The sequence below is a fragment of the Sarcophilus harrisii genome, chromosome 1 (assembly GCF_902635505.1).
Source record: "Sarcophilus harrisii chromosome 1, mSarHar1.11, whole genome shotgun sequence".
In the NCBI taxonomy this organism is placed as follows: domain Eukaryota; kingdom Metazoa; phylum Chordata; class Mammalia; order Dasyuromorphia; family Dasyuridae; genus Sarcophilus; species Sarcophilus harrisii.
Genome location: NC_045426.1, coordinates 356,863,294 through 356,885,895, shown reverse-complemented (window position 1 = coordinate 356,885,895; position 22,602 = coordinate 356,863,294). Strand labels below are relative to the sequence as shown.

At 32.5% G+C, this 22,602-nt stretch overlaps 1 protein-coding gene across 1 annotated transcript in view; it reads right to left on the bottom strand.

Annotated features, from left to right (window-relative positions):
* Nucleotides 1-22,602, bottom strand: part of MBD2 (methyl-CpG binding domain protein 2) — a 90,889-nt gene that overhangs the window by 27,751 nt on the left and 40,536 nt on the right. The window contains 1 exon segment of the mRNA XM_031945947.1: nt 21,998-22,135. Within this exon segment, the coding sequence (XP_031801807.1) occupies nt 21,998-22,135 (138 nt within the window).

Genomic DNA, 22,602 nt, shown 5'->3' with positions numbered 1-22,602 from the left:
AATCCTATTCAATGACTCAGCATGTCAAAGTGACTACATTCTTAAAACTGCCAGCAGAACATAAGTTCTGGCAGGTTCTACCATGCTTGAAAAGCTCTGAGTAGAACCCTGCAATTTTGTTTTTCTTTTTGAAGAGCCAGCTTAGCCAAGTGAGTAAGATTTATATCCAACACACTGGACACTTGATAATTAATTCTTTTTGCCAAAGCAACACATGAAACAAAGAAACATTTTAAATGGCTAATAGTACTATATAGTTTCCCTTTCTCTTTAGTGACAGAGATGTAGAACAGGCAATCACTGCTGATACTTTAAATACAGTCCAATGACATATTGCTGGAGCAACTGAGTCAAATCAATTTTCACATTCTGGCTATAAATAAAACCAGAAAACAAAAAGAAGTCACAGTTAAATGGAAATCTGGCAGGAAGATTGATTATATGTTTCAACAAGACAACAAACAACTAGTTGCTAATGTGGGAGTCATTTCTGAATCAGGTATCTGTATATAGTCAGATCACTAACTTATAATCACAGATCAAAATCAATACCCAACTAAAAGAAAAAGAAATGAGAAGACTGCAATTGAGGCAAAAGCAGCTTGATCTATTTGAACAAGTTATCAATATTAAAATTTGGGAAATGGATAAAAGAACAGAAATCAACACAACTATCTCCATCTTCTAAAGGCAGGAACCAATGTAAATCACTTGTCACAAAAAAGACCAAAAATATTCTTCAGGTAGAAAACACTTGATTTCCTTGTCAAGCAGAAAGGAAGCCAAGGGCAAAGATGGTCTAGAATACAAGTTAATTTTTTAAAACTTTAAAGAAGAAAATGGAAGATTAGTTATAAGATAATGCCTTATATGGAAATCAGTGGGGGGGGGAGGGGAACAAGTTAATAGAAGGTTTAGCACAATACCCACTTTAACAAATCATTCTAAGAGCATTAAAAGATGAAACTGAGAGTATGACAAAAAAATTAATAGAAAAAAAGATCTATTAAAATTTCCATCACATACTGTTTTCTCCATTAATGATAGTGGGGGTACCACATTTTGCACTCTAATATAACATCACAGTTACACAATTTGTTGGAAAGTAGATTAAAGGGCCTTTGATGTAGAATTGTAAAGGATCTTAGAATTCATCTAATCCAACTCCCTCATTTTGTGGATGAGGAAACGAAAACCTAGCGAAGGTAATGACTTTCCCAAGGTCACACAATTAACATGTATCAGGGCAGGGATTTGAACTCAGATTACTTACTTATCTTATTCCAGAGATCTAGTGTTCTTACTACTCCATCATATTTGTACTCTGAATAAAGGTACTAAAGAGAATAAAAATGAAAAGACTAGCTGGACTAATAATGTATAACATATAGAGAGAAATCCATGCTAGAGGCAAGAGAATTTGAAGTGACTGAATTAAGATATCAAAAAGAATCAAGACTACACCAAATGTTTGCAGAAAAATTTTTTTTTAAAAATTTAAAATGTTTTGAGAAAAAAATTTGACTCCTACTACTACCAAAAAAAAAAGATGTGAAAATATCAATAGATACTGAGTTTTATGTGTGTGTGTTTATCCCATATCTACAAAATGAGTTAATCTGACAGACAGATAGTGAGATCTTCTTTGATAAAGATACAAAAAGGAAATAAGATAAGCTTTCCCAATGTGTATATATCTATGTTTACTCACACATCATAAATCACAAATAGAGAGCCACAGAACTTACTGAAAGTATAGAGGATATAAGATTCCACTTGATCTATTTTTATTGGCTTAAAAAAAAAAAGGCAATCAATTTAGTAAAGCAAAATACTACCTTAAATACTCTCCTCCAATAAGGTATCTCCAACACAAATGTTAAAAACCATATAAAATTCCTTGAAGACATAATAGAGAATTTTGTTTAAGTGATCTTCTGATAAGGAAAAGCATAAAAGGGAAATTTATGTCTTTCCAAATGTGTTTTCCGTTGAGAAGATAGCCAATGTACAATTCATACTGACAATGAATTCTCTATAAATGGTAAGAACCTCCAGATGTTGCTTTTTGCAGATGACAAGGCTCTAACTGTATTAAGCTCCCAAATATTCCAAAATTTCCAAAACTAAAACAATAATCACTCAAGGATTCAACCTAACAATTCATACAGGAAAAAGCAAATGAACAAAGAATATCTAGTTCAATTTAAAATGTGCAATCAGATGCATAATCTATAGAATTGGTCCATTTTGGACAGACTCTCTTGGATAGATAGTCAATGAGACATAGTATTAAATGGCAATAACAAGTAAGCAAAATTGACTTTCTGAAATAGTACAGTGATTTTAATGATTTCAAATTTCTCCCTGAAGTAAAGGCACTTCTTTTTAATATTAGCATTTTCCAAGGAAGCTATGATAATATTTTAAGTTATAGAACACCAAAGAATTTGTTATTAAAGAATTGAAGACACAAAATGAATATATATAAACTCTAAAATATCACCAATGAAGAGTTGCACAGAAATAGCCAAGAGGTCTTCTGTAAAAAATATGACTGAACAATAATGCAGACCAGTAACATAGTAAAACCAAGTTTGTAAAAGAGAGAGACCAGTCAAAATGTTACACTAGTATCCCAGCAATACTAAGAAATCTTAAAAAGTATCCCCAGTATTTGGGTGGATCCCCATGAAAAAATATTGGAAGATGTAGAAAATAGTTTGCAGAAAAAATTTTAAAAGAATTTTGTTGCAAACAGCCTCTTTGAAGTACCTATATCAGTTAATCACAGACCTATCAAAGTTATCTTATATTTACACAGTATATGTTAAAAAGTTTACATATTGAACAATCAAGATACATAATCAGTCCCACAAAATTTGATTTTGTATCCAAATAGAAGGTGATTCTATCACTATTATATATCTTAAGGAATAAGGTTTGTAATAGGCATGATCTGTCTAAAGCTGACCTAAAATTATTTTTTTAAGGCAGTGATGGTATCTTTTATAGTTTTGCATTCCATTGTATGTCTTTGCATATAGTAAATGCTTAATTAATGTTATACAAAACCTTTCTTTATAACCAAACTTCCTTTTTGCTAAATACTTTATAGTATTTCGTCTCTAATCAACTATTCCCCACTGTTTCACAGATTTTAGTTTTACCTTCCCAATTAGATAGAGAAGTATCTAGACATCTAGATATTTTGTGAGGGGAACAAAAACAAACAAACAAATAAAGGAGTTAATTAATTAATTAATTGAAGAAATGAGACAGTCCCTATCACCAAAGAACTTACAGCTCTGTAGGGGGAAAAAATACAAATGAACATATTTTTGTAGCCCCTGTAATTACCTAATTCTGTTTAAATGATCTCATCATAGCATTCAGCAAAATGTTCTGCATACAATGGATATCCGTTATTAGTTGATGATTGCTACTATAGAACTCTGTTAGAAGCAGTGACTAATCAAAACTTCAAAGAACTAATGAAGGAGTATGCCATCCAGAAGTGTTAGACTAGAAGTGTGAAATGAGACCTATATTTTTAGATATAATCATTGGATTTATGATGTCTGGGTGATTATTTGAAGTAGAGAGAAAAGTCTTATATTCTTGAAAAGATATAACTACTTTAGCAGCAATGGGGTACAGAAGAGGGATGAAGAATCAAGTACATAAATTCTTGAAACCAAGAAAAAAAAAGAATGGAGATAAGTCATCTCTAAATTAAGAAAAATATTCACAGGATTTTGTACCAGCAAGGGCTGCTCTGTGCTTCACATTATAATGGGAAGTTAGGGAAAAGGGAAAAGGAGAAAAGGGGAGAGAAATGAAGTGCTACAAGACCTTTGACATATTTGCTGCATCCTAGTTCAACCCTAAGGATCTTTTTTCTTATGCCCTCAGTCACATTCTAGACACTGTAGAATTCCAATCCATAAGTTTCCTGGATTCCTTATTTTTATTTTATTTTATTTTTTTTTTGCTGAGGCAAATGGGGTTAAGTGACCTTGCCCAGGGTCACACAGATAGGAAGTGTTAAGTATCTGAGGTCATATTCGAACTCGGGTCCTCCTGACTTCAGGGCTGCTTCTCTATCCACTGTACCACCTAGCTGCCCCCTGGATTCCTTATTCTTACTCTTTCATCAGTATACTTAATTATTCCATAGGAGAAATGTGGAATTACAATCCAGCATCAAAGAAAAAGATGATCCTATCATCCCAAGGTCATCTCTTCCCACTGAGGTCCAAGGAAACAAGTACACAGGAGGTACAGAAAATGACTAATTAGTTCTAATCATTCAGCAAAAATACTCTCCATATCCCAAAGTAGGATTAAAAGCTAACTAAAGTTCCTGAAGAAAAAAAAATACTATATATCATCTGGAAACTGGGCCATGAATAGCAGACAGATGGGTATGGAGTACCCCTCTTTATGTTTTCAGAAAGTGACTAACAAATAACATGATAAAGTTCACAGGAAATATAGTTAATCTGAATTTAGAAGCTCACACTGATCCTCCTCCAAAGTGAGTAGCAAACCATGTAGTGGACAAAGCTATACCATATAATTTTATAATAAAGCTTTCAAGTTCTATATTTTTCTAGGATCACACATTGGAGGTTGAAGATAACTAGAAATAACATTTTCCCAATAAAGTCACTGTTATAAATTCTGCTCAAGTACTAAGTATCAGGTACATTCAGAGGATGTTTGGGTTCTCCTAGTATAACAAGTATTATTATTTATAAGACTGTTTACAACATATTTATAACATTGGTTCTATGAAAAATACATTATGAGTTCCAACATTTGACTTATTTCTAGACACTAATAATTTTAAAATTCATGACTTTCAAAATACCAAAATTACCTTTAAGAAGTCTTCCACCTTAAAGGGAGTTTTCAGATGTGAAGTATGTAAAAATAATGAATTTTTGAATAGGTATACTTGGCTACTTAAAAATGAAATTCCTATTGAAGCTATGTTCATATGGTCAGGTGAAATTATTTATAATAGAATGAACTAATCAGGAATATATATATATATATATGTACACATAATGTATGCACTGACACGCAATATGTATATATGACTACATACACACGTGCGTGCACACACACACACACACACACACACACACACAGTCTATTAAGTCCTTCTATGGCTAAGCCAGTTCTTAAGGACAAAGATCAAAACAAAACTAAAAATACATGCCCTCAGGGTAGTTACATGCTACTTTGTGGATTTACTGTGTATACAAATAAGCATTATATGAGGAATTGAAATGGGAAAGAACACTAATAAATGAGAAGATAGAGATCTTCTACCTCTAAATCCATGATTCTATGAATCTTACTCACTAGAAAAGTGTAATTTTCACTCATTTTCATTCAAATAATATATTTTGAATGAATTTATATGAACTTTGCATACCAAACAATGAAATTATTTTAAAACAAGTGAAAAACATGATAAATGGACAATATGCATAAGATGTAATTCTAAGTGTGGACCTACATAAACAAAACAAAAAAAAATTTTGACTTGGAAAAGATTTAAGAAATCACTAGTATAATCCATGCAAAATCATGGATCCCTTTTATTAGGTCTACAATATGAGGTATTTAATCTTTCCTAGAAAGAGATATGCTAGATCTCCAGAAGCAGAGAACTCAATACCAAGATAGATCATGCCAATTTTGGAAACCTCTAATTATTTGGAAGCTTTCATTTAAGTTAGGCCAAATTAGGGCCACTCAAAGGCTCTTCTGCCCTCCAAGGCTAAATAAAACAAAATTAATCCCTTCTACATAAGGACCTGTGAGGGGAGTGATATACCAACCTCTCCTCCAGTGAAATTCAGGCTAGTTATTTTGGTTTTATTTTCTGAAAAGTAATTGAAACTATCATTGAGACTTGATTGGCTCAGGGGACTAAAGACTCCAGGCTGTTGACAACACTTCCTAGTTGTCTGAACAACCAGGAGGAGCTCCAGGTATTCTCTCAGATGTTTGGCAAACCATGTTAAGGCAAAGAAGGAAGTTTCACTCAGCTGAATCAAGTCAATGGGGACTTCAGTGCAGAACCTTGTTAAATATCCTTATGGTGAAGTTAAGTCTCCTTTTATTAATTGTTGAATAACCTAAAAGTATGTTATGTTGTTCCAAGTATTAAATTTAAGCTATCAAGGGATTAACTGGAGTCAGATGCAGCCCAAAAAAAGATCTTTCAAATATCTGAAGATTTCTTATCATATATTTTGCTCCCTCACCCTCAAAAAAAAAAAAAAAAAAAAAAGATAACTTCTCTAGATTAAATATTCTAAGTTCTTTCAACCAGTACTCATAAAAACATGGTTTCCAATGTTTTCACCATATAGTCTATTTTTCTCTGTACAATCTCTAGTATGTCAATGTCCCTTTTCTAAAATGACACCCAGACTTACACATAATACTCTGACTAAGACAGAGTAAAAAATTATTATCACCAATCATATGACACATTATACAGAATACTGGAGGTCAGAAAGATCAGAGTCCTGATTAAACCCAAAGATCAAGATTTGGGGGTAAAAACTTACTATTTGATAAAAACTGCTGGGAAAATGGAAAACAGTATGACAGTAACTAACCATAGCCCAAAGCAATCAGCTGCGGGTTGTGACCCCATATTGGGTTACATAAATGAATATGGAGGTCTCAAAATTATGGATAATTTATTATGAGTAAATATTTGATTGCATATCTATTTTATATAGATTTCTCAGGTGAAAAGAAGTCACAAGTGGAAAAAGTTTAGTGGTATAAACCCGATAGACATCAACATCTTACACCATAATTGTAAAAACCGGATACACAATTTACACATAAAGGGTGATATCATAAGCAAATCAGAGGAGTCTAGAACAGTATACCTGTCAGATCTTTGGAGAAGGGAACAATTTGACCAAATACAAGGCAAGAATGCCCTATAAGATTAAAATTATTTTGCACAAACAAAATCAATACAACCAAGATTAGACGGAAAGCAGAAAACTGGGGGGAAGGGGAGAACAACAAATATCTCTGATAAAAGCCTCATTTCTCAAATAGAGAACTGAGTCAAATTTAAAAGAATATAAATCATTCCTCAATTCATAAAGAGTCAAGAAATATGAACAGGTACAGTTTGAGAAATCAAAATTATCTACAGTCATATATAAAAATACTTTAAATGACTATGGACTAGAGAAATGCAAATTAAAATAACTCGGAGAGCACAACCTCATCTCTACCAGGTAGGCTAATATGATGGGAAATGACAAATGTTGAAGGAAATGTGGGAAAATCAAGAAACTAATATATCATTGGCAGTATTGTGAACTGATCCAACCATTCTCAAGAACAATTTGGAACTATGCCCAAAGGGTTATAGAACTATGCATATCCTTTGATTCAGCAAAGAGATAATTAAATAAAAGATTTATTTATACAAAAATGTTTATATTAGCATTTTTTTGTGAAAGTAAAGAATTTAAAATTGGGAAATAGCTAAAAAAAAGTTGTATATAATTGAAATGGATTAGTATTATGTTATAAGAAATGATGAGTAGAACGATTTTAGCAAAACCTGGAAAGACTTATATGAACTGATAAAAAGCAAGCAGAAACAGGAAAACAATGTACACAGTAACAGCAACATTGTACAATGTGAATGACATATTCTTAATACAATTATCCAAGACAGTTCCAAAGGACTCCTAATGAAAAATGCTATCCATCTCCAGAAAAAAAAAACTGATGATGGAATCTGAGAGAGATCAAAGCAGGTTATTTTTCATTTTATTTTTATTATGGTTGTTTTGGAATAGGGGGTTGTCTTTTTTTGTCTGTTTTCATTCACAATGTGACTAACATGGAAATGTTTTACATGATTACAAATTCATGTCCTGGATTAAATTGATTTTGATCTCAGGGATAGAGGAAAGAAAAGGAGAGGGTAGGGCAGAAGGAAGAAAGAGAATTTGAAACTCAAAATTTTTTTCTAAAATGTTAAAAATTGTTTTTACATGTAATCGGGAAAAATAAAATAGTCAAAAAAAACCATTCTTTTTATAAAGCAAATTTCAATGTTTTCTTCTTATTCTCTCATGTTGTTAGCAACTGTTAGAATATGCTATGAAAATGATTATTTTGGTTATATAGTATGAAATACTGACCAGGTATAAAAATATTCTAAAGTATAACACAATATTTAGATTATACTTTCCATTAAAAATAAAAAAGCAACATCAAAAAAAAAAGAGTTCAAATGTGACCTTAGATATTAATTGTGTGATCCTGGGCAAGACCCTTCAATCTCTGCTTGATAAAAACTAAAGAAGAAAATTACATACTTCAGTATTTTTGCCAAGTAATCCCCCCCAAGGACAAGCAGTCCATAGGGTCATGAGAGTCAAACATTATGAATCAGCCAGAGTCAGGAAGTGAGGATAAGGGGAAATCCTTGATCTTTATTCTTTGTGGAGGTGAAGGAGAATGGAGATAGGAAGTGAGTGCAATCATGAATCAGGCCAGCAGTGTCTCTTGCTCTTTCACTCCACCCACCAAATCCTCTCCTCAATCTCCTATACAACACATCAAACTTGCACAGAGAGTGGGAGGGGCCATTCTTTCTCCAAGCATATATTAAGAGTATTGTCCAATGGCTAATTAGTCTCAAGTGCTCGGGACCTCAGTGCAATGACTCAAGAGCTTCAGCCCATAACAAGACATTACCAAACCATGAACAACAAAACCATTCTGAGGACATTATACTTCTATTAATGCAATATAAGGTCACATTGGCTCCTTTGCTTGACATATAACACTAGTAACTAATAGTGAGTGAGGCCCTCTTTCACATGAATTGGAACTTGCACAATAAGATTTTCTTTTTTAAAAATCACATATAGAATTTAAAATTATGGAAAATGTCATCTTTTTAGCATGAGTATTCAAAAACAAATCATCTGATAATTTATTTTATATTTTTCCAGGAGTTGAACTGAATTGAACTAAACTGATTTACCAGCCTTTTCTTTAAAAAAGAAAAAAAAAAGTAAATATTTGTCTATACTTGGCTTCTGTCCTGGGTCTCCTCTTTTCTTTCTCCATTCTCTTGATGATTTTACTATCTTCTATGAGTTTACGTATCAAATATATGTACATTACTTCCAAATCTATCTATTGAGCCATCTTCTCTCCAAGACTCACATATAGAGCTGCAATAATGGATTCCAATAAACCAATTAATTCCCATAGTCATCAGAACCCCAACATGCTCAAAAACTGATCTTGTTTCTCTTCTCCTAAAATTACTTCCCCTACAAGGAGTTTTCCTACTTCTTTCATACTTTCAACAAAGATACCTTAATTCTTAAGGCACCTAGGTTTGTAATTTAAGAGTCAAATCATCCTCAACTCTTTTTTTTTTTTTTTTAATTAAAGCTTTTTATTTAAAAAGCATATGCACGGGTAATTTTTCCAACATTGACTCTTGCATAACCTTTTGTTCCAAATTTTCCCCTAATTGGCAGGTAGTCCAAAACATGTTAAATATGTGGAAATACACATTAGATCCAATATATGTATACATATTTATACAGTTATCTTATTGCACAAGAAAAATCAGGTCAGGAAGGAAGAAAAAGAAAAACTGAGAAAGAAAACAAAATGCAAGCAAATAATAACAGAGAAAGTGAGAATGCTATGTCGTGTTCCACACTCTGTTTTGATGGTTCTCTCTCTGGGTGTGGATGGCTCTCTTCACTGCTGAACAAGTAGAACTGGTTTGAAATATCTCACTGTTGAAGAGAGCCACATCCATCAGAATTGATTGTCATAAAAGTCTTGTTGTTGCCATGTATAATGATTTCCTGGTTCTGCTCCTTTCACTTAGTATCAGTTCATGTTGGTCTCTCCAAGCCTCTCTGAAATCATCCTGCTGGTCGTTTCTTACAGAACAATAGTATTCCATAGCATTCATATACCATAATTTATTCAGTCATTCTCTAATTAATAGGCATCCACTCAGTTTCCAGTTTCTTGTCACTACAAAGAGGACAGCCACAAACATTTTTGCACATGTGGGTTCCTTTCCCTTCTTTAATATCTCTTTGGGATATAAGTCCAGTAGAAACACTGCTGGGTCAAAGGGTATGCACAGTTTGATAACTTTTGAGCATAGTTCAAAATTGCTCTCAAGAATGGCTGGATCTGTTTAGAGTTCCATCAACAATGTATTAGTATTCCAGTTTTCCACATCCCATCCAATATTCATCATTATCTTTTCCTGTCATTTCAGCCTGACAGGTATCTCAGAATTGCCTTAATTTGCATTTCTCTGATCAAGTGTGATTTGGAGCACCTTTTCATATGGCTACAAATAGTTTCAATTTCTTCATCTGAAAAGTGTCTGTTCCTATCCTTTGACCATTTATCAATTGGAGAATGGCTTGAACCATTATAAATTTGAGTTAATTCTCTATATATTTTAGAAATGAGGCCTTTATCAGATCCTTTGGATATAAAAATGTTCCCCCAGTTTATTGCTTTCCTTTCTAATCTTGTCTGCATTAGTTTTGTTTGTACAAAAACTTTAACTTACTATAATCAAAATTATCTATTTTATGATCAATAATGATCTCTAGTTCTTCTCTGGTCACAAATTCCTTTCTCCTCCACAAATCTGAGAGGTAAACTATCCTATGTTCTTCTAGTTTGTTTACTGTATCATTAAGTCTAGATCATGAACCCATTTTGACCTTATCTTGGTATACTGTGTTAGGCGTATGGGTCTATGCCTACTTTTTGCCATACTAGTTTCCAATTTTCCCATCAATGTTTGTCAAACAGTGAATTCTTATCCCAAAAGGTGGGGTCTTTGGGTTTGTCAAATACTAGATTTTTATAGTCATTGACTATTTTGTTCTGTGAACCTAATGATCAACTTCTCTAATTTCTTAGCCACTACCAAATGGTTTTGATGACCATTGCTTTATAATATACATCTTTAACTCTTGATTCTCACTTATTCCTCCTATCCACTCAGTTACCAAAGCTTGTTAATTCTACCTCTTTAACTTCCCTCCCATCTATCTCCTCCTCTCAGCTCATATCATAACTAATTCAGAAATTATTCTAGAATCATTGAATTATTATGTAGAGGTGCAAACTAGAGGCATGGAATTCTGTATAGAGTATAAGACTCATTCTTTTTATTCCCCTTTTTAAAAATTCCTCATTATACATTATACAAATTCCAGAATTAAAAATTCTGGAAAATGAAAGAAGTTGGGATGGAAGTGACTAAAACTATTTTTTTTAAAGAATGAAGGCATGTTTTGCTATCTCAAAATGAATCTTCTTGAAATTAACATCTTCAATAAAGCAAAGAATTCATAAACTATAAAGAACTGTAAAATGTAAACTACTATTATCTAAACTCACCCTATAGAGGAAAATAAATTTAAATTAAAAAAAATAATCTACAATGCTTCAAATTCAAGTTTATTATAGCTTATTATGAATTGTCTAAAACAATCAGCCTATTAAGACAGAAGAATTTCTTGCCTAAATGTCACATAGCACTGTTCCTGGCTTAACAATGCATATCACTGTTCCAGTATCAGAAAACTAAACTCTACTCCCACCCCAACATAGTTATTATTCATCAGAGGCAAGAATGATCACAAAGAACTTGTATGGTCAGAAAGGAATAAATCAATGGCAAAAGAACAGCAAGAACCATTCCAGACAAAGAGGAGGGACAACAAAGAAAAACTAGATACCGCTTACCATATTTTAGTAATTGTATAGCAATTCTTAGATACAGATTGAACAAAACAGCTTCTCAGATCCATCCCCATTCAATATCCTATAGATATCAGATAAAAGTTTTTTCACACATGATTCTCCTGGAAGTCTATCATACTACCTTTCTCAAGATTCCTATTGCTTTCCAATGATCTTGTGATGAAGAGAACCATCTATAGCCAGAGAGAGAACTGTGGGAACTGAGTGTGGATCACAACACAGCATTTTAACTCTTTTTGTTTTTGTTTGCTTTCATTGTTTTCTTTCTCATTTTTTTTCCTTTGTGATCTTTTTTTTCTTGTTTAGCAAGATAAGTTTATAAATATGTATACATATATTGGGTTTACACATATTTTAACATGTTTAACAAATATTGGATTACCTAACTTCTAGGGGAGGAGGGAGGGAGAAAGAGGGGAAAATTTGGAACACAAGGTTTTGCAAGAGTCAATGTTGAAAAATTATCCATGAATATTATTGTTCTGTAAGAAATGACCAACAGGATGATTTCAGAAAGGCCTGGAGAGACTTACACGAACTGATGCTGAGTGAAATGAGCAGGACCAGGAGATCATTATATACTTCAACAACAATACTATATGATGACCAGTTCTGATGGACCTGGCCATCCTCAGCAATGAGATCAACCAAATCATTTCCAACGGAGCAGTAATGAACTGAACCAGCTACGCCCAGAGAAAGAACTCTGGGAGATGACTAAAAACCATTACATTGAATTCCCAATCCCTATATTTATGCCCACCTGCATTTTTGATTTCCTTCACAAGCTAATTGTACAATATTTCAGAGTCTGATTCTTTTTGTGCAGCAAAATAATGGTTTGGTCATGTATACTTATTGTGTATCTAATTTATATTTTAATATATTTAACATCTACTGGTCATCCTGCCATCTGGGGGAGGGGATGGGGGGTAAGAGGTGAAAAATTGGAACAAGAGGTTTGGCAATTGTTAATGCTGTAAAGTTACCCATGCATATAACCTGTAAATAAAAGGCTATTAAATAAAAAAGAAAAAGAAAAAGAAAAAGAAAAATTATCCATGCATATGTTTTGAAAATAAAAAACTTTAATTTAAAAAAAAAAAAGATTATTACTGTTACTGTTACTACTACTACTACTACTACTACTATTACCATTACTACCACCACCAATACCATCCACATCACCATTCTCACCATCTCTATTACTTTAAACAAGCAAGTCCTTTTCTCTAATCAATGATGCTCCATTTCTCCCAAACTAACTTTCTTCTTACCCCTGAAGTACCTAAAATTAGTATTTAATTGGAGGGGGGTGGGGAGATTATAAAAAAATAAAAATGATGTTTGGGTTTAAAGGATGAGAGATTACAAAGAAAATTGAAAGTTAGGAGGACACAGATTACATAGATAAAGAAAAAATAAGTAAAATCAATACTTAATTAACAAGATTAACTGGAGCAAAATAGAAGGGATTCTTCAGCTCATCTTTATTAAACTGAACCAGTTTTCAGCAAAACAAATTCTAACATTAGTTATTCTTGTGCAGGGAAAAAAACAGGATTACAGAAGCCTGATGATAAACCATGTTACTTACCCTCTGAACAAAGAAGTGATGAATTCACAGTATCAAGTGAGATATATATTTTCCCAAGTGGCTAATGTAAGATTTTGTTTTGTTTGATCCTGTGTATTTGTTACAAGAGTTTTGTTTTTCTCTTTTTTCTTGATTAGGGTGGAGAGGAAGAGGAGGAAGAAATGGGATAAGGCCAGTATATTTTTAAAGAACAGAAAAAGGCCAGAGAAAATCACAAACAGGTACAGCTTTGAAAATTACATGTTGAATTTATTATATATTTGAAAAGAAAAGTAACTTCTATGCAATAGATTCATAGTTCCATGTATTATTATCTGTTCAATATTTTATATGGAAATACTCATTTTAATTAATTTATAAAAAAAATAAAATAAGAAAAGCTTTCACTAGGTGCATATAAGTAGTTTTTCATCTATTTCCAAATTTTTGCACTAATCTTAACAAGCTCCTAATTTTTTTCTTTATTCTGTAGTTGACAAACATCAAACATAGTGAGCTTCTTCATATATACTAGAAAAGAGAAAGAAGGGTTTATACATGAAACTGTGTATAACTTGCTTTTCATCTCAACCAAACAATAAATTCATTATATAACCTTCAAGATTGTCCTATTTTTCTACTTCCTTCTGGCCTTGCTTCTTGCGGGGTGAGGGGGGAGGTTAAGGAGAGAAGAAAGGAAAAGAAGGGAAGGAGAGAGGAAGAAAAGACCTTATAATAAGTATACAGTTAAAAGACCTTATAATGAGTATACAGTTAAGTAAAACAAATTCCCATATTGGCCATGACAAAAATGTATGGTTCACTCTGAATCCTGGGTCCACTAATCTCTCTGTCTGAAGGTGCATAAATATCCTTTACCATTGATCCTCTGAAATCAGTCATTACAGATAGCAAAATTCTTAAATCTTTCAAAAATTTTTTTTTCATTATTGTTGTTATTGTGTATTTTTTGTTTACTTCTCTCATTTTTTGTTAAAATCTCAATTCTCCAGTATCTCAAATTCTCCAGTCTCAATTCTCCAAATCTCAATTCTCCAGTCTGAGTGTGCCTGGAAATTTCACCTCTCTGGGCCTCAGTTTCCTCTCCTGTTAATTAGAGTTATTTAGATGCATGGCCCTTATGTAACCAAGTCACCTATGTGCTAAGAATTGTAATTTACACACAACATGCAGCTTTTTGGTACAATGTAATGGGCATTCTGCTAACTGCTAACAAACTCAATGAGCTTGAGTTGATGCACTGAGGTCCCAAGTACGTGTGGCTAAATAGTAATTGGGCTATACTCTATTAATATACATGACTGGATAAAGAATGGTCCCTGCCCACTCTCCGTGCAAGTCCTGATGTGTTGTATAGGAAATGACAATTTTGGTGGGTGGAGGCAGAGAGAGAGACAGGAAGAGAAGCTGGGAGAGATTGGGCCTGGGTTCGAGACTCCGAGCTGCTGGTTGTGTGGCTGCTGGTCGAGCTAGCTTCTTGACTCAGCTGCATACATTGCCATCGCCGATTCTCTTCCACCTCCGATCCTTCTTCACTGAGAATAAAGACTGACGATTTTCCCCTAACCTGAATTCCTGACTCCTGCTAATTTAAAAATACACGATCTTCACAGTACAAAGAGCTTTATAGATAGATAGACAGATAGATATAAATCTCATTTGACTTCTAACAACTCATCATACAGATAATGAAACTGAGATTCAGAAGTGAAGTTCTGTAGCATTTTTATACTCCCCAGTGTTTCCTGGCAGCTTGAATAGAGTGGATACAGTGCCAGGCTGTATAGACATCAGAAAGACTTGTCTTCCTGATTTCAAATCTGGCCTGAGATACTTACCAGCTACATGAACCTGAGTAAGTCACTTAACCCCTTTTGCCTCAGTTTCCTCATATACAAAATGAGCTAAAAAAATGGAAAACCATTACAGTATCGAGTGAAATGACTGAACAACAGTGCCCTAACAGAATGGTTGTGGAAATTAAATGTGATGATGTATGCAAGGCATAGGTATGTTTTGCAATAATACATCAATGTCAGCTATTATTGTTTTTGTTACTGCTTTCATATTTGCTTCCTCCCCTCCTGTGTTTTCTTAAAGAATTATCTCTGTAATATTGCTGAGATATGATCTATGTTTAAATTTAGGGGAACTACTAGCTATATGGATAAATGTTAAGAGGTGACCCTGAATCAAACAGTGATATGGGACCCAACAGCTGAAGATACCACTAAGAATGATATCCCAATTTACCAAGCACATAAAACTACCTCCACTTACAATCTGGATCAATGACTTAAGTTTAAAAGATATATAAAGAAGATGGAAGAAAGAGCACTATACATAATAACTATAATAGATAAAATTTACACAGTGCTTTAAGGTTTACATATATTATCCCATTCTTTCATTACAACCATTTTAAGAGAGATATACTATGATTATCCCTGTTTTGCAGATGAAGAAAACAAGTATGAAAAAGGTTAAGTGATTACTCATGATTATCCAGCCAGTGCTGAGACAAGGTATGAACTCAATTCTTTTTCATTCAAGGTCAAGTACCTCTCTTATCACTATGCCACCTAGTAAGGTAGCTGACTTATGATGCCTAGGTGATAAAATATCAGAAAAACACCATTCTGCTAAATACACACACACACACACACACACACACACACGTGTGTGTATATAGTAAAGCGCTCTAAAGCCCAAATTGACATTTTTTCAACTTACCACCACTTCAACTCAAGCATGTCTAAAAATCAAATTCACCTTAGCAAATATCACAAAGCCCCAATATAATCCCATTATTTCTGTCAATGATGCCACCATTCTCCCAGACACCAAAACAAACTGAGGCTGCTAATGAACTTTCTGGGGAGAGAAGGGAAGAGAACTTTTTATAATATTCTGAGTGCAAGAAGATCCAAAAAGGACTACAACTATCTAAGGGTGGATTGAACAAACATAACAGGTAGTTGGAAGGCAAAACTCAACTTGTAATAGGATTATAGCTAAAGAGTTAAAAAGAGCCTTATATGGAATCATGTTCAACTCCCTCTTTTTATAGATGTGTAAACTAGGGCCCCAAAATGTTCAGAGACTTTTTATCCACAGATAGAAAGTAGTAGAACTGAATTTTGAGCTTAAGTTTGGTGACTGCTACATTCTACTCTCTCAAGCATTCCTGTTGCCTTTTCGACCTATTTTATTTGTCTTCTTTTCCAAAGAGAAATAGAGGTAGGGACAGTTGAGACAATGTTCAAAAGAAAATTATTTGTATATTGATATAATAGAGTCAACAATATGATAGTGCAGCTAAAAAGTTAATACTATCCTACATGGATAGTAGAAGGCACAGCATCCACTGGGAAAGAGTAACAGCACTCTTTCATGATCAGACCATACCTAATTTATTGCATTTAATTAACAGTACCATACATTCAGAAAGGAAACTAACGTAACAGAGGAAAAGCAGGATGGCATGTAAGATTTAAAGTGCCATATTATTGTTAAATATTGTTATTTTAGCAAACGAACTAAGGAGTATACTGTGTGGAAAAATTAGATATTAGAAATCTAGAGAAGTCATAATGTAGCCATGGTAAATACTTTTAAATATGTAAAAGTCTACAGTGTGAAAAAGTTATTCTTTTTTTTTTTTTTTTTTTAACAGCAAAGGGTGGGGCTAAGAATAAAAAATAGAAACTAAAACAAACAGAATTTGGCTCAATTTGGGGGGAAATGTCTTACTAATTACAGGTGTCTAATAGTCTCCAATGGTAATGAATTCTCCCTTACTACATACTATAAAGTAAAATGTGGATGACTACTATTAGTGTTATGAAGTAGATTCCAATGCCAATATAGGGTACATTGGAAAACCTGATACTCCTTCCAACTCTAAAATTCTATAACATCTACATAATCTCCAGTCTTCACCCTTCTTCTGAGTTCAAGGGCTACATCTCTTTTTATCCACCAAATATCACCTTTGACTACCTTACCATAATTCCAAAATAAGCCTATCTAAAATCAAATTCACCTTAAAGCAACACCAAAAGCCCCAATATAATCCTATTTTTTCTGTCAATGATTCTACTATTCTCTAAGACACCAAGAAAGGGAATATTTAAATCTTCATTCTCCTTTAGTCCCACCATAAAAGGCAATCACCATATTCTGTTACTTCTTCATTAATAATATCTTTTCTATCCATCTCTGTCTTTCTGTTCCTACCACTATCACCCTAATCTAAACTTTCATCACCTCACTATGGCAAAAGTCTTTAAGCCAGGACACTAGGCAGTCCATCTTAATTAAATAGTCAAATTAATATTCCTAAAACACTGCTTTGTCCTCTTAAAATTTTTTTCAGTAGTTTCTCATTTGCTGCTGAATAAAATGCAATATATATATATATATATATATATATATATATATATACACATACATACATAACAAATTATATATCATGCAAAGATGGTGGATTAGAAACAGAAAATCCGAATTCTAGGCCTTAGATTCTGCCACTTTCTCTAAATACTTGAGCAGGTCACTTAGTCTTTCTGAGCTTTGGGCTTTTCATCTGTAAAATAGAGATAAAAGTTACTTTTTCTCGAGATTAGAAAATGTACCCGCTTTGTATGAGTGAGAGATGATGGGTATGGAATGTTGCAAAGACCTGGCTAATGTACTGATTTTTTTTTTTATTCTTTGTTACAAGAAATGGCACACCACGTAGTGAAGTGGGGAAGGAAATGCTTGGAAATGAGGATCATGTAAAAACAAAGATGCTGATAAAGATTAAAATATAAAAAAGAAGGATATTTGTTTCATCTATTTCACAGGATTGTTTTAATACACACACATACACAGATATTATATTCACACACATAAATAATGTGAATGTGTTTTGAAAACTCTAAAGTTTAGTAATAATATTAATCCACAGACAAAACTGTAAGGTTTACACTTAATTCACTGGTAAAGTTTTATACTGCTCCTAATAAGGTCATTAAAATTAATTTTAAAAATATGTCTTCAAAGAGAATAGAGATTTAATTTTCCTACATAACAAATATAATACTCTCTCTGATATTGGATGTTTAAACTAATCCATTACTTAAGAAATGGAAAAATGAAATAAAATTCTGTAAATAACTGGCAGGAGAAAGTGATTTTGAAGGGAATGTTTCTTGGTGATAAAAGTTTATTACATAAATCTTGGAACAAAGATTCCTTTAAGATTTGCATTGCTCCAGGATGTTTATACAGCCTGTACAGTTTCTATTAAGAAACACATTTTTAAAAGCTTGGTTTCTGAAAATAAACCAAAGTTTGACATCTTTTTATATAAGAGCAATACAAATATTAAAGAAAACAAAGGATTCTATGAGAGACTTAAAATATCTTCGTCCCAGTTCAAATTCTGTTTCAGCCACTCACTAGATATGTGATCCTGGGCAATATGTTTAACTTGTTTGCCTTAGTTTCCTCATGTGTAAAATAATAATAAAACCTACCATGTAGGATTGTTATGAAATCTAATGAGATAATAATCAAAAAGCATTTAGGGCAGATCCTGGCACATATCACTACAGAACTTCTACCTATTATTATTGTTGTTGTTTAATGCATAATCTGGAAGAATTACTTTATTATCTGAATAATTATTTCATAAATTAATAGCTTCAAAATTATTCAGGGAAAGAAAATTATACCAGAACTTTGGAAACCTAAATCTAAGTCTGTGCCTTAATATCAAAGTCCTTAAAAAGAACTATGTTTCATGCTTTCCAACTCAGAGTGAAGAACCATGAATTAGTATTAAGTATTCAGTTATTAAACTATGAGAATATGAAACAAAATAACATTTAATTCAATTGATAAATGAATTTTTTAAAATTTCCCCAAATAAATTTAGCAACCATCTCATAACTCAATTCAATAAATTTGCAAAGTATCAAAATCAAATTAAGAGTTTTAAGGGTGAGGCTATTTATGTATGTCCTAGTACTATCTCAACACTAAGAACTCACTCTGATATATTTTCAAGTAAACTTAAAAAATCTGTTTCCTCTTGAGGGAAAAAAAATTTTTTTTAAGGTTCCTTTCAATTCAAATGCTATGATCCAATGATCTTTTACAAGTTGTTATATGGTTTTTTATAATTAATTTTAACCAGTATAGTTGATAGAGAACAGGAAAAAAAAGACCTATTAAAACACTAGCAGAATAAATTTCCCTCTTCTTTCTATCTTTTCCAATGCCAGCCCAAAACAGAGTCCTCTCTCTAACTTAATACTAAGGAATTATCAAACAGTATCAACTTGGTATTTATGTTGAAGATAAAAAAGAGGAAAAATTGGTAATTGTCCTTTGATAATTAAATTTTATTATCATCTATGGAAAATTTCTACCCTGAAAAGGATAAAGATAAAACTACTTAATACTCCATACTTTAAAAGAAATATTTTCCTCCACAGTTCTAATACTTCCTACCTACAGTAAGAAAAAAGGAAGATCAAAAAAACAAATTGATTACAGAATTTAGTGGGGGGTAGGGGAGGTTGTTGTTTTAGTGGGGGAAGGGAGCTGGTAGAAATTCAAGCTAAAGTCATCTTCCGAAATTCAAGATTATTCTTTAATTTTTCACTTCAGCATATTAATATCTTCAAAGCCATTTTAATATGAATAGAATACAAATATTATGGTTAAAAATAAGATAACATATATAAAGCACTTTGGAAACCTTAAAGCACTATGTAACTATTATATATAATAATTATTAAAAATAAAATTATCAGTAAATTTATCTTTCAAATGATTGAAACTACTCATTCTGGTTTATGATCAAGACACTAGAGTTTACTGAATGTTTTCTTATCAGGAAAAGAAGAAGATGGAGTCTGTAAAATATTATCTATTCTACATAGAAAACTAAAATCTACAATCAAAAAGTTGTTATTTAAAGACATCATTCCACCTTCTTTATCTTTTGGACCCACTCACCCTCCCTTAAAAGTAAAGTCTTACCCAATCATGTACTAAAAATCATCACTAAATGGAAACCTTTAGGATAGGAGAAAATTTTTAAATACCAAAAAAGCCAAAGGAAAAGATGTTCAAGACTTTAGACAGTATCTGAAAAAAGAAAATAATCAGAAGACTTTTACCCAAGGAAACAAAGTTCTGAATGGTAGAATTCCTTCACTGTTGTAATGAATGTACTAGATCCAACCACCAGCAGTTTGATGACTATCACTATAGCAGTGATCAAACAGAAGTTCAAAGCCTGGTACCAAAAAATGAATGGCTCAAAGAAAAACCTAAGTGGTGACAAGAACCTAAAGGCACATGCAGGTATGCATCTTTTAGATTGGATGTGATACACTTACATGGCCCCTGTTGATTCTCTTGGGGACCAACAGTAAAGCAAGTTTAGACCTTCAATTCTTGAGACATCTATAGCAAGATGCTGATCCAATGTGGCTCCAAATATCTTCTGTTTTCCTGGCTCACCTGAAGAGGAAAAAACACTACAGAGGATGTGGGAACTGAATTTCTTTACGAACAGCCTCTTCTAGAGCAACTGTCTGAAAGTGTGGCCAAAACCTTATGAAGTTTGAAGATGAAAACGTTAAGGGACTAATGAAAAACAAAATTAAATGAAAGGGTAGAGTGAGACAACTGAATTCGAAAGGGAATGAAAGAGCAAAAGTCAAAGTGGTAAGTAAATCAGTACTTTTTATTCCTTAACTAGGAAGAAGCAGGAAAAAAGAGAACATCATTATTTATTGTTGTCTTTATCCACAACAACTACTAAAAACTAATGAAGAACTAAACTTTTCAAACACCAACAGGAATAAAAGATCTCTCTAACCTATGAAAATTTTTATAAGTCTCTCCTCTAGCTATGTGACATTATTATGTAACAGATAAGCCTTTCTGATAATAACTGCATATTTTAATTTCTGAGAATAGATTCTGTTAATGAACAGTTGGATATAAAGATGAAAACGAGTTTAAATTTTATAAAAATGGAGAATATATACAGAAATATAATATACTGTTTTGATAAAAAAAATCATTTCATATAATTAAAGGGGATTTAATGAAATAAAGAATCAAAAGCAAGTCAGTTTTGAATTGATAATAAAGTCCATTATTAAAAATAAATAAATTTTACATTTCACCCCCTTATGAAACACTATCCTTAGAAACTTTTTAAAATTCTATTTCTAATGGGGAACGGTTAAAGGGTACAATACTAAAGTTGAAATTCATTACTGTCAAACCATTATAGTTTATATCCAAATGGTTATCCTAAAATATGAAGAAATTATGTACTGATAGTATATAAAAACAAATCCCACAAGATATCTGTAAAATTCACTTGATATTTTTGTTTTCTTTTTTGTGTATAGTTCTCTAATATAAGGCTTACTTTGCAAAGTTAATGAAAATTAATATTAGTTTACTTGAATTTCTTCTGGTCATAATACTGAATCCTGAATTGTAAGGCTGGAAAACTGAAGATATTCTTACCTGACGTGGTTGTTCATTCATTCGTTGAGGATCTGATTTTACTTTATTACTAGGATGGTTCGTGACTTTAGTTACAGGTTGTTTGAAAATAGATGCTGTCTGTCTAATTGGCAATGTCGTATTCAAGTCTGGTTTACCCTGTAAATGCAAATAGAATTCTTTAATGACAAAAATAACATACGTGAAGACAATTGAACTAATTTGTTTTTATTGGCTTGTGAAATGCTTTACTGAAAAGAATACTAATCTTATAGTTAAAAGAACTGGGTACCAGATTCCACCATTAACTAATTGTGCGACCTTTAGCCTCTGTTTTTTCCAGTTGATAAAATGAGGAGACTGAACTCTGACATTCCTTCCAAGTCTAAATATTATCATAAAATATATATTCTAATGAAAATTGTTTCAAACTTTTGTCAATCCTCTTGGCACTTCAAATAAACTGAAACAAATTTACTCATTCAGAGTGTCACAAAACTTAACTAAGACTTCTAGGACATCCTATATTCTCATAGGATCTATATTCTACATTATGTTATAAGATAACATGATAAAAAGGCTTTTGACATTTATGTAAAAGAGAGGCAGCATGGCAATTGGACTTT